The following is a 12,923-nucleotide window of genomic DNA, read 5'->3' as shown; positions in this document are numbered from 1 at the left end:
ATAAATAAAAAAAAAATAGGGTTTAGGACGTTTTAAGTGCCAACCCTTGGCACAGTGGGCTTTCCTGCACCAGTGGCCCTCTGGCAGCAATTGTCCACTGCCAATTGCCCTTGGCAATAGGGGAAGGGTCTAGGACTTTTAGGCTCCTACCTTTGGCCGTGCCTGCTTCTCCAGGGTTCCATCCCCGCCCCCATCCTTTCACCCTGGCACATGGGCCACAGCCCCTCTGTCCCAGTCCCTTTGCCATGGCTCATTTGTCGAAGTACGGTTCGTGTGGGTGCATGATACAATTTGCCACCAGCCAATCGGCTGGCTGCCAATGCTGGCAACCAGAAGTCACAGCATGATTGATGCAGGGGTTGGGAGGCTTTGGAGGAGGTGATGCAGCCAAATGGCCTCAGGCGCTTGTTAGGAGAAGGAAGGGGAGTGGTGGACGCTCTCCTGTACCTGATCGTGCCTCTCTGACACCAAACAGGAAGAGAAGAGTGGGGGGTAGGTAACCCTAACCCTAACCCAGTTCCTGCATCAATCGTGCTGTGACTTCTGGTTGCCAGCATTGGCAGCCAGCCGATTGGCTGGTGGCGAATTTTCCTGTGTGCCCAAACGCCCAACACGAACTGTACTTCGACGAATGGGCCGCGGCAAAGGGATTGGGACAGAGGGGCCGTGGCCCATGTGCTGGGGCGAAAGGATGAGGGCGGGCCAGCCGGGGAGAAAAGCTGGTGGACAATGGGTGAAGGAGGAACCCTGGAGGTGAAGCAGACTCGGCCAAAGGTAGGAGCCCAAAAGTCCCATTCCGCTAGAGGAATGGTCTCATTGATCCAGGCCCATTCCCTGAGGCATGTTTTACCCTGGCATTTTGCTGCACCAGACAAGTAGCTGCCGGCCAATCCGGGGTGAACAGCAACAATGGTGCTGGGAGGGTAGTGCGTGATTGGTGGTGGGGCGAGCGAGGCAGTTGTGGGGGCAAGTGAGGCGCTATGGGGCAGCACACAATTTACAGCAGGCGGGGTAATTGGGGGATATGGGGTGCAGTACATGATCCCCATGAGGCAATCACGGGGATATGAGGGCAGTGCGCCATTGGCGGCAGGCGGAATGATCGTGGGGCTGTGGGGGAACAAACGAGGGGCATGCGAGCCATTGCAAACTAAGGCAACCCCGCCCAACTCCACCTCTCATGCAAGCTATAAAAGCATCTTGCAAGCCATATTGGCCTGCACACCCAAATCCCATGCAGGCTGGGATGTCTTTGCATGACCTGAAGCCAGAGGGACCGAGAACATGTAAAGCCAGCCAGCTTGGACATTTGGCTCGGTCAATCAGCAATTTAAGCTAAAAGCAGAAAGGCCAGGTTTGGTTTTTTTCTTTCTTGAGCTCGAAGAAGCTGTTGGCTGCCAGGAATTTAATCATCTTGATTAGCCCAGAGCAACTGCAGGAATTGGAAAACAGTGCCAGCTTCCATGTTTCACGAAACCATAAAGAGAAGAGAAGGTGAAGCCCGACAGCCCCGAGTTTGTTGCAAATGCAGAATTCCAGATTAAAGCCGGGCAGCTGGCTTGAAGGCCCTTGTTTGCCCCCACCAGTGCCTGCTCCGCTCAGTGCCAATTGCACCCTGCCCTCCACAGCCCCTGCGATTGCCCTGCCTGCCACCAATTGCACATCGCCTCTCTACAGCCCCTGCGATCACCCCATTCACTCTCAATCATGCACCACCCCCACAGCTCCTGCCATCACCTGCCCACTGCCAATTGCATGCCACAGCCCCCAAAATTGCCCGGCCCGCTGCCAATTGTGCACTGCCCTCCATAGCCCCCATGATTGCCCCACCCACCACCAATCACACGATGCCCCCACAGTCCTCGTGATTGCCCCACCCGCTGCCAATTGCATGCTGGCTCCCCAGCACCATTTCTCCCACCCACCGTCCAATTCTCTGTCAGCTACTTGTCCAGAGCAGCTAAACATCCAGGTAAAATCGTGCCCCAGGGAATGGCTGGGATGCTGGGCGTGGAGCGCCCGGGAGCCAATGGTGGTGGACAATTGCTGGCAGACAGCAGTGGAGGAGGAAAGCTGGTGCCAAGAGTCGGCACCTAAATGTCCCATTCCAATAATGAGAGTAATAAAAAAGCTTTCTTGACAGCGTATTGCTACCACTGCATCATAGCAGAGTTATGCCACATGGCTTACTGTCACAAATGGAATGTTAGTATCTAAGGATGTGCCAAAGTTGGGCTCACATTGAGCATTCTGAACCAAGAGATTCTTTTTTAGTTTGGCTTCTTCAGTACATATGCAATATCTCATACTAATAGTTGTACTTAACCTTACTCTTATTTGAAGGTGTTCCTGCTGTCCCTCCAAATGTGAATATGGCTAATGATGCTCTGTCTATTTTGGAGACCATAACATCTCTCAACCAAGAAGCCAGTGCCACCAGAGCTTCTACAGAAGCAACCAACACCAAGACAAATGAGAGATTCTCAAAGAAACTCCTATCTCAGCACAGTTTGGATGGCAGCATAGAGAGAGACCGTAATGCAGAAGATGTTGCTGATGGAGAAAAAACTCCTTGTAACTCTACAGAAGAAAGTTTTGAACCAGTAGTAAACTGTGAAGATATAAGTAATTCATTTTGTTCAAACGAAGAAGGGAAAACTATATCAAAAGAAGCTAGTAGCCTGCTTAATCCAAGCAAGGAAAATTTTCAGGAAAGCGATGAACAAAAAAGTAAAGTGGTGGATAAATGTGATAGAAAATTGGAAAGCTTGGAAAAAGGCGAAAAGAAGAAAGAAAAGAAAGAAAAATCTGACAAAAAAGTAGATTTCTCAAAGAGAAATGGTGTTGATGTAAAAGCAAAAGAAGAAAAGACAATAAAAGACAAAGAGACAGAAGTGATAAAACATTTAACCCTGGAAAAGAACGCTAGTAAAAACAAAAATGAAAATACAAAAGAAGGTATAATATCACAGGTGTTTATTCATTATGAACAGGTTGAAACAAATGGAAGGGATTTTTAATTTATTTGGAAAGTTTTGATATAGGTGAAAAGATATTGGCATTACATTTTATTGGTTGACTTTAGAATTTTTTTTTACCTCAGCATGGTAATTTTCTAAAGATTTTAGTTTACTGGATTTAGAGAATACTTCAGAATATAATTTGTTTTGTAGACATAGCAGATAACATGTTGGCAATATAATACTAAATATTGTGATGAATGTTTTTATCTATCTCAAACCATACCTGTTCATTGCTTGTAGCGAGTATCTTTGCACTCTTTTCTTAGTTTTTAATTGCCCTTGTTTCAGATTTTTAAACTAGAACGGTTTCTTTTTACTCTTCTCTACTACCCTGTGCCCTACGTTTGAAAGGAGATATTACTGCATTTAAGTTTTCAGCCAATTTTTCATCAGATCATTTTTTTACAATGTCTCATTTTCATGTTGCATTTTGAGATTCTTATCCTTTGCTTTCTCTTCAGGATCCTTTATTTCTCATTTTATGGTGTTTTGCATTTTAATTTCTTTATATGCCAGGAATCTTTTCTATAGGATGGCTTTTTATACTTGCATGTTTTGACAGTTTCATCGTTTAACAATCTTTCCAAAATACATTAATTTCTTTTTTTTTTGTAGTAAAGTTTTTTTATTTTTAAACAGACAGACATACATACAATATATCTTTTCTAGACAGAACATTGACCAGGTCATAAATTTGTACAAATTTTTGTTCATCTTTAAAACAATTTTTGGCATAACATTTATTTCTCTCTAATTTTAAAAAATCTGATGTTACCCTTCCTCTTAACTTAATTCAAATTTTTCTTTTTCCTCCCTAAAATTTGATCCCCTTAATTCGCATTGACACAACATAATATCATCTCCAGTTATTTATCAAATATACCAAATAATACCTTTATTTCACATTTCTACTCATTCAACATATTAATAAAAACCAATTAAATCTAACTCTTACCCCAATATGACAACTATTATAGTCTTATATGTTAAACTTATTCATATTTCTAAATCTATTACAATTTTTAAACTTCCGTACAATTTTGCCCTTCTTCTTAACTTCTATTCCTAATATAATTCAATTTTTCTTTTTCTTCCCTAAAATTTGAACCCTAAATTTGCATTCACACAACATAATATCATCTCCAATTTCTTTATCTAATATTCCAAATGATACAATTATTTCCGGTTTTTGTTCTAGTTTCCCTAATTAATTAAGAGTGTTCAAAAGAAAGTCAATTGAGTAAAAATCTTAATTCAAATAATACACCATAATGCAGTTCACAACCATTTCCTTAAATTCTCTCTATTCCCAATAGTACAATTCAACAACTTTATAGAAACCAAATAAATATATTTTTTCCACTCAGTTCATTGTCTCATATCATTTCAACTTTCTTTTCTTTTTTGTTCAATTCCAAATATATAATTAAAAATATTCCAATTATTACATTCATAATATATAACATATGTTAAATTGTTTAGTTAATATCAAAATTCTCCCTTTCCATTTTTGTATTTTTTTTCTTTTTCTTTCCCTTGCTTTTCTTTTGTGCTTTAAGTTCCTGAACTCTCTCCTCCCTTTTTCTTATCTTTCCACTGTTAATCCTAGTGCAATCATTTTGTCTTTTAAAGTCATAAACTCTTCTGTTTTGCCCTGCATTTCTCCTTATTTTCCACCCCTTTTCCCTTTTTCTTTTCCCACTGATAATCGCAGCGTAATCATTTAAATCTTTTGTATTCTTTCTATTCCACCCTCTTTTTTTTTCTTTCCCCCTTTTCTGTTTTTTCCATTAATTTAATTTTAATATAATCTCTGGAATTCTCCTTTTTATTATTACTAGCCCCATAATCATTTAAGTTTCCATAGTCAGTTTCTTTGTCTGTGTCGTCTTCTTTATTATCAGTCTCTTTTTCTTGCTTCTCCGTGATTATTTCCTTGTCAATCTGAATAAATTCTAAGTCATTTTTTAGATCATCAGGTTTCGGTTTTCCATGTAGTATTATAGTCACTTCCCTTATTTCCATCTTCAATGATAAGTACATCATTTTCGTCATTTCCTTAAGTTCCTCCATTTTGTATTTTTTCAGTTAATATTATTCCAGTTTCAAATTGCGTTGTAATCCTCCTTTAATCATCAAAGTCACACTTATAGACAAATAAACTTCCTTAAAGATTCACAGCTGTCTCTTTCAAAGTTCAAGGTTTATTATTATTCTTTTTTCCAAAACAGAAATTCAGCATTGTAATTCTCCTTTTTTTTTTCATCTGAAAATGGCTCTCTATAATCCACAATTGTAATCAGCAACCTAGAAGAGTACCCATTTTGTTTGCAATCCACATTAAACAGTCTTCTTATTTAATTTTCCTCCTTCTTCCTTTTCACTTTTATAAGCACCAAATCAGTTTAAAAACTCGGTCCAAATTTACACAGTCTAAATTTCAATTTACTTTCCAATTCAATTTCAAATTAAAGTCTTTAACCAATCCTTTCTACTGCGGGCTTTTCTTCCCTCTTTAAACTTCTTTTAAAGTTCACTAATTAGAGAAAAATCTTTCGGATTGTCAATTCTTCTAATTTTTTTTTTAAAGTTCTCCAAATATTTGAATCCAACACACAATTTTCTGATTGGGGGTTTTTTTTTCACTTTATAGCTTCCGCTTTACTCTTCTTCTTCCGTCCTTTCACTCCTATTAGCCACTGTTTAACCGCTAGGACTTTTACAATTATTTTTAAAATAGTCTTTTTTCTCTCTCTCTCTTCTGCCTGTGATTTAGCTGTCACTCACCCGGCATCAATGTTCTGCTCGCTTCTCCGCTCCTGCACAGTGCTTGATCCGGTTGCCCCAGCTTAGTTGACAGACGCAATGGCCACCGCCCCCCGTTGCAGAGTCAGGGAGAGTTTCCTCTGACCTTTGAGGAACTTGCCTGTTCCTCTTAGTCTTACGAGGTGCCTCTCTTCTTCCCTGTCCCTACAGGACAGGTCCAGTCCGAAGACCCTTCTGCAGCGGTTCATCAGCCTGGGATTTCACGAGGCTCGTCAGAGCCCGCTAATCCCCGACTGTCTTGCTGCGACGCTTCCAGTCAAATCCCAAAATACATTAATTTCTCACAGAAGATATGCTTAAACTCTTTCATATGTTTTATTCAGTTTTAATTACTGCTAGGTTACTGTTACTATTAGCTTCTCTTTCTTTATACTCCTTTATTTCATCTAAAGCAATTGATATCTCTTCCATCTTCTTTTTTGCCAAATTTCTTGTCCTCTTTTCATAGGTATTACGTTAAAACCTTCTTGCATTATTTTGATTTCTTGTTTTATGTGTTTTATTAAGGTAGTTCTCTTGCTACGGCCATTTTCAGCATGGTGCCCTCCTGGTTGATGGCATGTCAGACACTGAAATTCCAAGCTGGTTTAACTAATGGCTATCCTGCGAATTATGGGAAATTGGAATCCCAGTGTGCCTGGAGGGTGCCAGACTGGAGAATGGAAGCCTGAGGGTTGGCATTTCACTGAGGAGGAAGACTTTCATGACTGAATAGTCATGAATATTTTAGGACAAAATATTTTCATTTCTGTCTTATCTTACGATGATGCTCAGTTTCTGCACTGAGACCTTTTTACATACATGCACACCTTTTGCAGACTAATGAAGAGAAAGACTTCTAAAGGTCATTTTCTTCAACAATACTTTGGAAGGTAGGTAGTGGCAGGCATGAATGGAGCTGTTTCTACTTTCTTGTGGGTTGTTTTGGATTCTGGATCAGATTTTAAGTCATCTCTGTTTTTTTCTCAACTAGTGTTGGAAGATTCTGATGTGGACATACTGAGTGATATTACTGTTAGCTCTGTGCATACCAGTGACCTTTCTTCGTTTGAAGAAGATAGTGAAGACATGCTTTCTGATAGCACAGAAGAAGGAGAAATTGTTTCTGATGGTAAAGTAATCGATCTTTGGCTAATGAGAAGAATAAAAGTATGAATTTGTTTTTTCTTAAATACAACTCCCTTGTATACTTGTGGTACTATTAGTTGGAATGATTGAATATTACATACAGTGCAGTGTACCACAAAAACCCAAATAAATACAGTTCTTGACTGCATGAGGCTGTTCCTGAAATGGATTAAAATTAGCTTGAATGTGATTTTAAATGCTTGCATGGGCACAGAATACAAGCAAAGATTGGTGAGAAAACTCTTCTTGGCAAGACAAGGTATAAACATCCCTCTTGCCTTAACAAGTAGCCTGGATCTGTCTGTTCTCATATATTTAGATACCACATAAATGAAAATAATGTTATTTCTAAATATATTTGTTATTTAATATGATGTGTTCTGCATTAACCACAAACCATAAGTGGGCTCTCATTTAGCAAAACTCATTTTATGTTCAATAGAATGAGAGCTAGTTTGGTCTAACGGGCTAGAAATTTATTTATTTATTTATTTATTTAATTAAATTTCTATACCGCCCTTCTCCAATAGGACTCAGGGCGGTGCACAGCCTAAGTAAAAACAAAGCATACAAAATTTAAAAACAGTATTAAAATAATTAAATATTTTGGCCGTAATTAAAACAACCCAATTTAAAATCAATTTAAAATTTAGCTCAAGCCAGACCAGCTAGTTGAAATAAATAAGTTTTCAGGGCCCGACGAAAAATCCGGAGGTCTGTTATTATCCGTAACTCTGGGGGAAGGTTGTTCCAGAGGGTGGGCGCCGTCACAGAGAAGGCTCTCCCCCTGGGGGTCGCCAGCCGACATTGTCTGGCGGACGGCACCCTGAGGAGGCCCACTCTGTGCGAGCGTACTGGCCGGTGGGAGGCTATTGGTGGCAGAAGGCGGTCTCGTAAATACCCCGGCCCTAAGGAGGCTGTTAGTTCTAATCATGCCATAGGTAGGAAAGCCAGTTGAGTTGACTTTGAGCCAGTGATTTTCTCTCAGCCCATGATGTCAGTTCCTATGGCAACCAATGAATCAACATTCAGTTCATCTTAAAGCAGAACCTGCACTTGCAGGAAAAAACGCTAGGAAGAAAAAATGTATTTAATAGATATCAGGCAAACTATAGCATAGTGTCCTTTGTTCATAAGAACAGAGTCAGTTTGTTAATGTATATGGAAAAGTCATTTGAAAGATTTCGGTATTTTGTTGTTGTTAGGGTATGCTTTTGTTTTATCTTGATTGATTTGTATTTTATTTTCTATGGTAAAACAATAAATATTAAGAAAATTTTAGTATTTTAAGTTCAGAAAGTTGCATTTAAATACTTAGCTGATTGCTTGCTTTGATCTTCACCGTCTGTACTAAAAGGATAATTCTGTGCTTTTACTGGCTGGAATATCTGGAATCAATTCATAGTTTTCCTAAGATAATTGTAGCTGAGGCTATCGAATAATAGACAATATGCAATATAGCAATAGCATTTAGACTTATATACTGCTTCATAGTGCATTACAGCCCTCTCTAAGCAGTTTACAGAGTCAACATATTGCCCCAAACAATCTGGAACCTCATTTTACCAACCTTGAAAGGATGGAAGGCTGAGTCAACCTTGAACCTGGTGAGATTCGAACTGCCAAATTGCAGGCAGCCAGCAGTCAGCAGAAGTAGCCTGCAGTACTGCATTCTAACCACTACGGCTCATATAGCAATATTACAATTCCAGAATCTTGTGGTAAAAATGGAAGCTAAATTTACTGTGATCTGTAGTTCTGGATTTACCATAATAGTGGGATAATAAAATAATGTGGGATTTTAACATATTATTTCTAACAATATATATTAATAAATTATTGTTGTTATTTTGAACAGATGGAGGATAGCTAAGGCTAGGATCCTTAAATGCCAAAATAATTTTTGCTTTCAGATAGAGTGATGGTTTTTCATTTCCAGCTACAGTCCCTTCCATACAACATCAGTTTTGAGAAAGGGTTTGGTTGAGAAAGGATTTTCACTTACCTTGGGGGTAGTATCTGGTTCTTTGGATCTTAGCCTATATCTAAATTATAAAATGAGCATTTCCTCATACTTTTGTTCTCAACTTTTATCTAGACGAGGAAGATGAATGCAGCCAGATTAAAGCAAAATCAGACGCAGAAGGGACAAATGATAAAAAAACAAAATCTGGACGACATGCTTACATCCACAAGCCTTACCTTTATTCCAAGTATTACAGTGATTCAGATGATGAAAGAACAGTGGAGCAACGTCGCCAGTCAGTTGTAAGCTAAATTGCTCTTTTATCTCTTTCCTTAATGAGTGGAAGTTTCCCTGAATGAATGACACTCTGAAAAATTTCTTCCAGCATCACATGATCATTTATAACGCAGCAGCTTGTTCTGTGCTCGAAGCTGAGGGTTCTGGGTCACAGAAGTGCTTGCTCCATTTTCTTATGAATATCAACTTGTCAAAAGATTGGCAAGGAAAATTTTGTACACGTGCAGTCCCAAAGATACTTTTTCAAGAGGCAACTGGATTTTTTTGTTTTTCTTTGAAGATGTTTCACTTCTCATCCAAGAAGCTTCTTCAGCTCTGACTGGGTGGTGGGAAATGGAAGGATTTATACTCATTGCAGACAACTGATTATTTACATTCTTTTAGAGAGTTGTTGGGGCCACCTGGAGGTCAGGGTCACTTGTGGTGCAAATGGGTGTGGAATCTTCTTGGAACTGTTGAAAGGACTGTTGTAGACTGGAGATATATGATGATGTATCCCTCCCCCTCTGTTGAGAGAGGGCTGTTCAATTTTGGCATAGGTGGCCTCTTTGACTCCTCTTTCAAACCAGTGGTCCTCTCTGTCCAAAATGTGGACTTCACTGTCTTCAAAAGAGCGGCACAACATAGAACAAACTCATCAGGATAAGACCAGTGGGAAATAGATGGAATTCCAGGGATCAGTGGCCTCACTTTAGAAGAATATTCCTTCAGCAGCATCTTGTAGACTTAATCTAACAGGAAAAGATCTGATCCATTGTGAAACAAGACTCCTAAAGCCCAGCCTGGCAGGCAATCTAGAATAATAGTATGGTAAAGGGTAGGAAAGAGTTGCTAGGAAATACAAGCCAATTGGCAAGGTCTCCCTTCCCCCATCTAGTTTCTGTCATAAATCACTCATCAAGATGATTAGAGCAGTTTTATTATTGTCTCCCAGCCAAATAGAATCTACTACATCTAGATAGAATCATACAGATGGAAGGGACTTTGGAGATCTTCTAGTCTAACCCCTGCCCAAGGCAGGAGTCCTTATTCCATCCTGGACAAATGATTGTCCAGTATTTCCTTTAAAATCCCCAGTGATGGGGCACCACAGTTCCAGGAGACTTTTTTTTTTTTTACTGTTGACTTTTTTTAAATAAGTAACAAAAGTGGCTCAGAATAGGTAAGACCTAGCTGTTCTTATGGAGCGCACAAAAAATGTACCATTGATTGATTTGTTGCCTGGTTTTGGATGGCACATGAAAGCATGCTAAGTTAAGTAACCACTGTGGACTATATTTTTTTAACCAACATCTTCAAGGGACTGCAGGGAGTACAGTCTTAAATTTTAACAGGCTGCAGTAGACATATATCACACAAGTTAACTCCAAGATGCTTAGGAGTATTAAAGATAGCATATTCTACTAGATCTTGCAGACCTTCAAACATAGCAGAAGAACAATTCCCAGCTTCCCTTAGCACTGTCTGTACTGAATGAAGCTGCCAGAAACTATAGTTGGACAACTTCTCGAGAGCCACAGGAGGGAAATGTGTGGTCTGCGTTGTTTTCTGATACACCAGAATCCAGTTAATAGTGATGCTTCAAATGGGCTCATAAACTTAGGTAATAAAGGGAAATTTGGATAAGGGAACTGAAAGCCTGTCCATGTCTTACTCTGGATCATACACTTTCCCACCCTATTTGTATCTTCAGGCTAGAGAAAAAGAAGAGAGATTTCTGAGGAGACAGCTTAACAGAGAAAAACTTGAAGAAAAGAGGAAACAGAAAGCTGCAGAAAGAACAAAATCTCTGAAAATTGGCCATCAAGGTATTGAGTTTTACTTTATGCCAATCTTTCTTGCAGTGCTTTACTACTGGATGCATTTTTGGCAAACCAGTGGAAGCCTCCTTTATTCTGAAATCATGGAAATATGAGATACAGCAGCTTGATATGTTCTGGTATTATTTTAGGTAAAAGCATTCAAAATTTGGAAGACCTTTCAAGAAGAAGCTTTGATCTAAAAACTGGTGGTGCCAGCATTAAGGATGTGCTTAAAGAACAAAGATTTTTGGAAAAGAAAGTAGCACTAAGCAGGAAAAGAAAAAGAGAATCAAGGTATATCTTCATTTTCTTTTATGTTAAAGTGGTATTACATTCATGCTGGCATATTACAAATTTGATTTGTGGTTTTCAGGTAGTAATCACTGAAGACATGCTTTGCTTGTGTGATTTTTAAAAATTCAGTAAATTAGTTATAGGAAGTGCTTGACTTACAACGGTTTGTTTAGTGACCATTTAAAGTTACAGTGGCACTGAAAAAACAATGCATAACTATTTTTCACACGACCATTGCAGCATTTCCATGGTCATTTGATTAAAATTAAACTGACTCATGGCAACTGACTCATATTTATAATGGTTGTAGTGTCCCGGGGTCATGTGATCACCATTTGCAACCTTCTGACAAGCAAAGTCAATAGGGGAAGCCGGATTCACACTACAACCATGTTACTAAGTTAACTGCAGTGATTCACTTAGCAACTGTGGCCAGAAAAGTTGCAAAATGGGTCAAATTTCACTTACCAAATGTCTTGCTTAGCAACAGAAATTTGGGTTCAATTATGGTTCGAAGTCAAGGACTACCTATACTTTATTATAAGTCACTGACATAACATGCATATACAAAAATTAAATGTAATTAAATAAGAATGTTAGGCTTACCCCAGTTAAGCGCTAGGAAAGAAAGGCCATCAACTCCATTTGGTTGAATTGTTCCTGTGTAAGAGATTACAAATTTTCCCCTTCTCCCTGGCTCTCCTCGCCTTGACTGGTTCATCTTCGACCAGTAGTGTACCAAGTAAGTGTTCTGGGAACTGCTCAGATGTTTGGTGCCTCATGGTGCAATTTGCATTCCTTTCTCAGGCTCTGTGGCCTTGAAGACTGGAACAAGATGGTTCTCACACCTCTGGTTTCCATCAAACCTGTGTCTGCCCCCCCCCCTTTTAATTATCTCTACCCTCTGCATGCTAATTGCCTACTTCCCTCTCTAATGATTGATTGCAGGATGCCAGCAAGGCACCAAGCTGAAGATGGCAGATCTGACATTCTGCCCCTCTTTTCAGACACATTAGTCCTGCAAAGAAAACACAAGCAGGGGTGGGAAAGGGAGATACAAATACGAATACAAGATTATTTGATGTTCAATGAGGCTTGTCCAGGTATTGTCTATGGAATTTCTTAAGTAATTTGAAAGCTCTAAGGTGTTGTAAATCCACCCATTCTGTTTCGGAAGGTGGAAAGTCTTTTCATGCCACTAAGGTTTTCACCTAGTGTGTGTGTGTGTGAATTCAAAATGTCTTTGATGTCCTTCATGAGGGGTAATGGTTAAACATTTTCCATGCAAATACCATTAAGGCCACAGTAGTCTATGCATAGACATAGCGTACGAGCTTTCTTTTCTCTGAAAAGGATTGGGGTGGCCACCCAGGGTTTGGCTGGTTGTATGAACCAATGCTTTATGATCTTATCTATGAATGATTGGAGCTCTTCAAGCTCCTTGGGGGTCATTGAATATAGCTTGGGCTTGGGAAGCTTAGCCCCCAGTAGGATTTCTATGGAACAGTCAATGGAGTGATGAGGGAGTAGCACATCTGAGCTCTTTTCACTAAACACGTGTAGATCCCAGTACTCCTTGGGTATCAG

At 39.6% G+C, this 12,923-nt stretch overlaps 1 protein-coding gene across 5 annotated transcripts in view; it reads left to right on the top strand.

The window, feature by feature from the left end:
* Positions 1–12,923, top strand: part of BOD1L1 (biorientation of chromosomes in cell division 1 like 1) — a 139,946-nt gene that overhangs the window by 15,100 nt on the left and 111,923 nt on the right. For all 5 annotated transcript variants that reach the window (XM_070948415.1, XM_070948416.1, XM_070948417.1 and 2 more), the window contains exons 4-8: positions 2,344–2,958; positions 6,823–6,960; positions 9,076–9,245; positions 10,934–11,048; positions 11,192–11,336. In XM_070948415.1, coding sequence (XP_070804516.1) covers positions 2,344–2,958; positions 6,823–6,960; positions 9,076–9,245; positions 10,934–11,048; positions 11,192–11,336 — 1,183 coding nt within the window. The remainder of the gene's footprint in view (positions 1–2,343; positions 2,959–6,822; positions 6,961–9,075; positions 9,246–10,933; positions 11,049–11,191; positions 11,337–12,923) is intronic.

The sequence above is a fragment of the Pituophis catenifer genome, unplaced genomic scaffold, assembly GCF_029215685.1.
Source record: "Pituophis catenifer annectens isolate HBS135680 unplaced genomic scaffold, rPitCat1.0.hap2 SCAF_8, whole genome shotgun sequence".
NCBI lineage: Eukaryota > Metazoa > Chordata > Lepidosauria > Squamata > Colubridae > Pituophis > Pituophis catenifer.
Note: the sequence above shows the minus strand (reverse complement) of the source record. Positions and strands in the feature narration are given on the sequence as shown.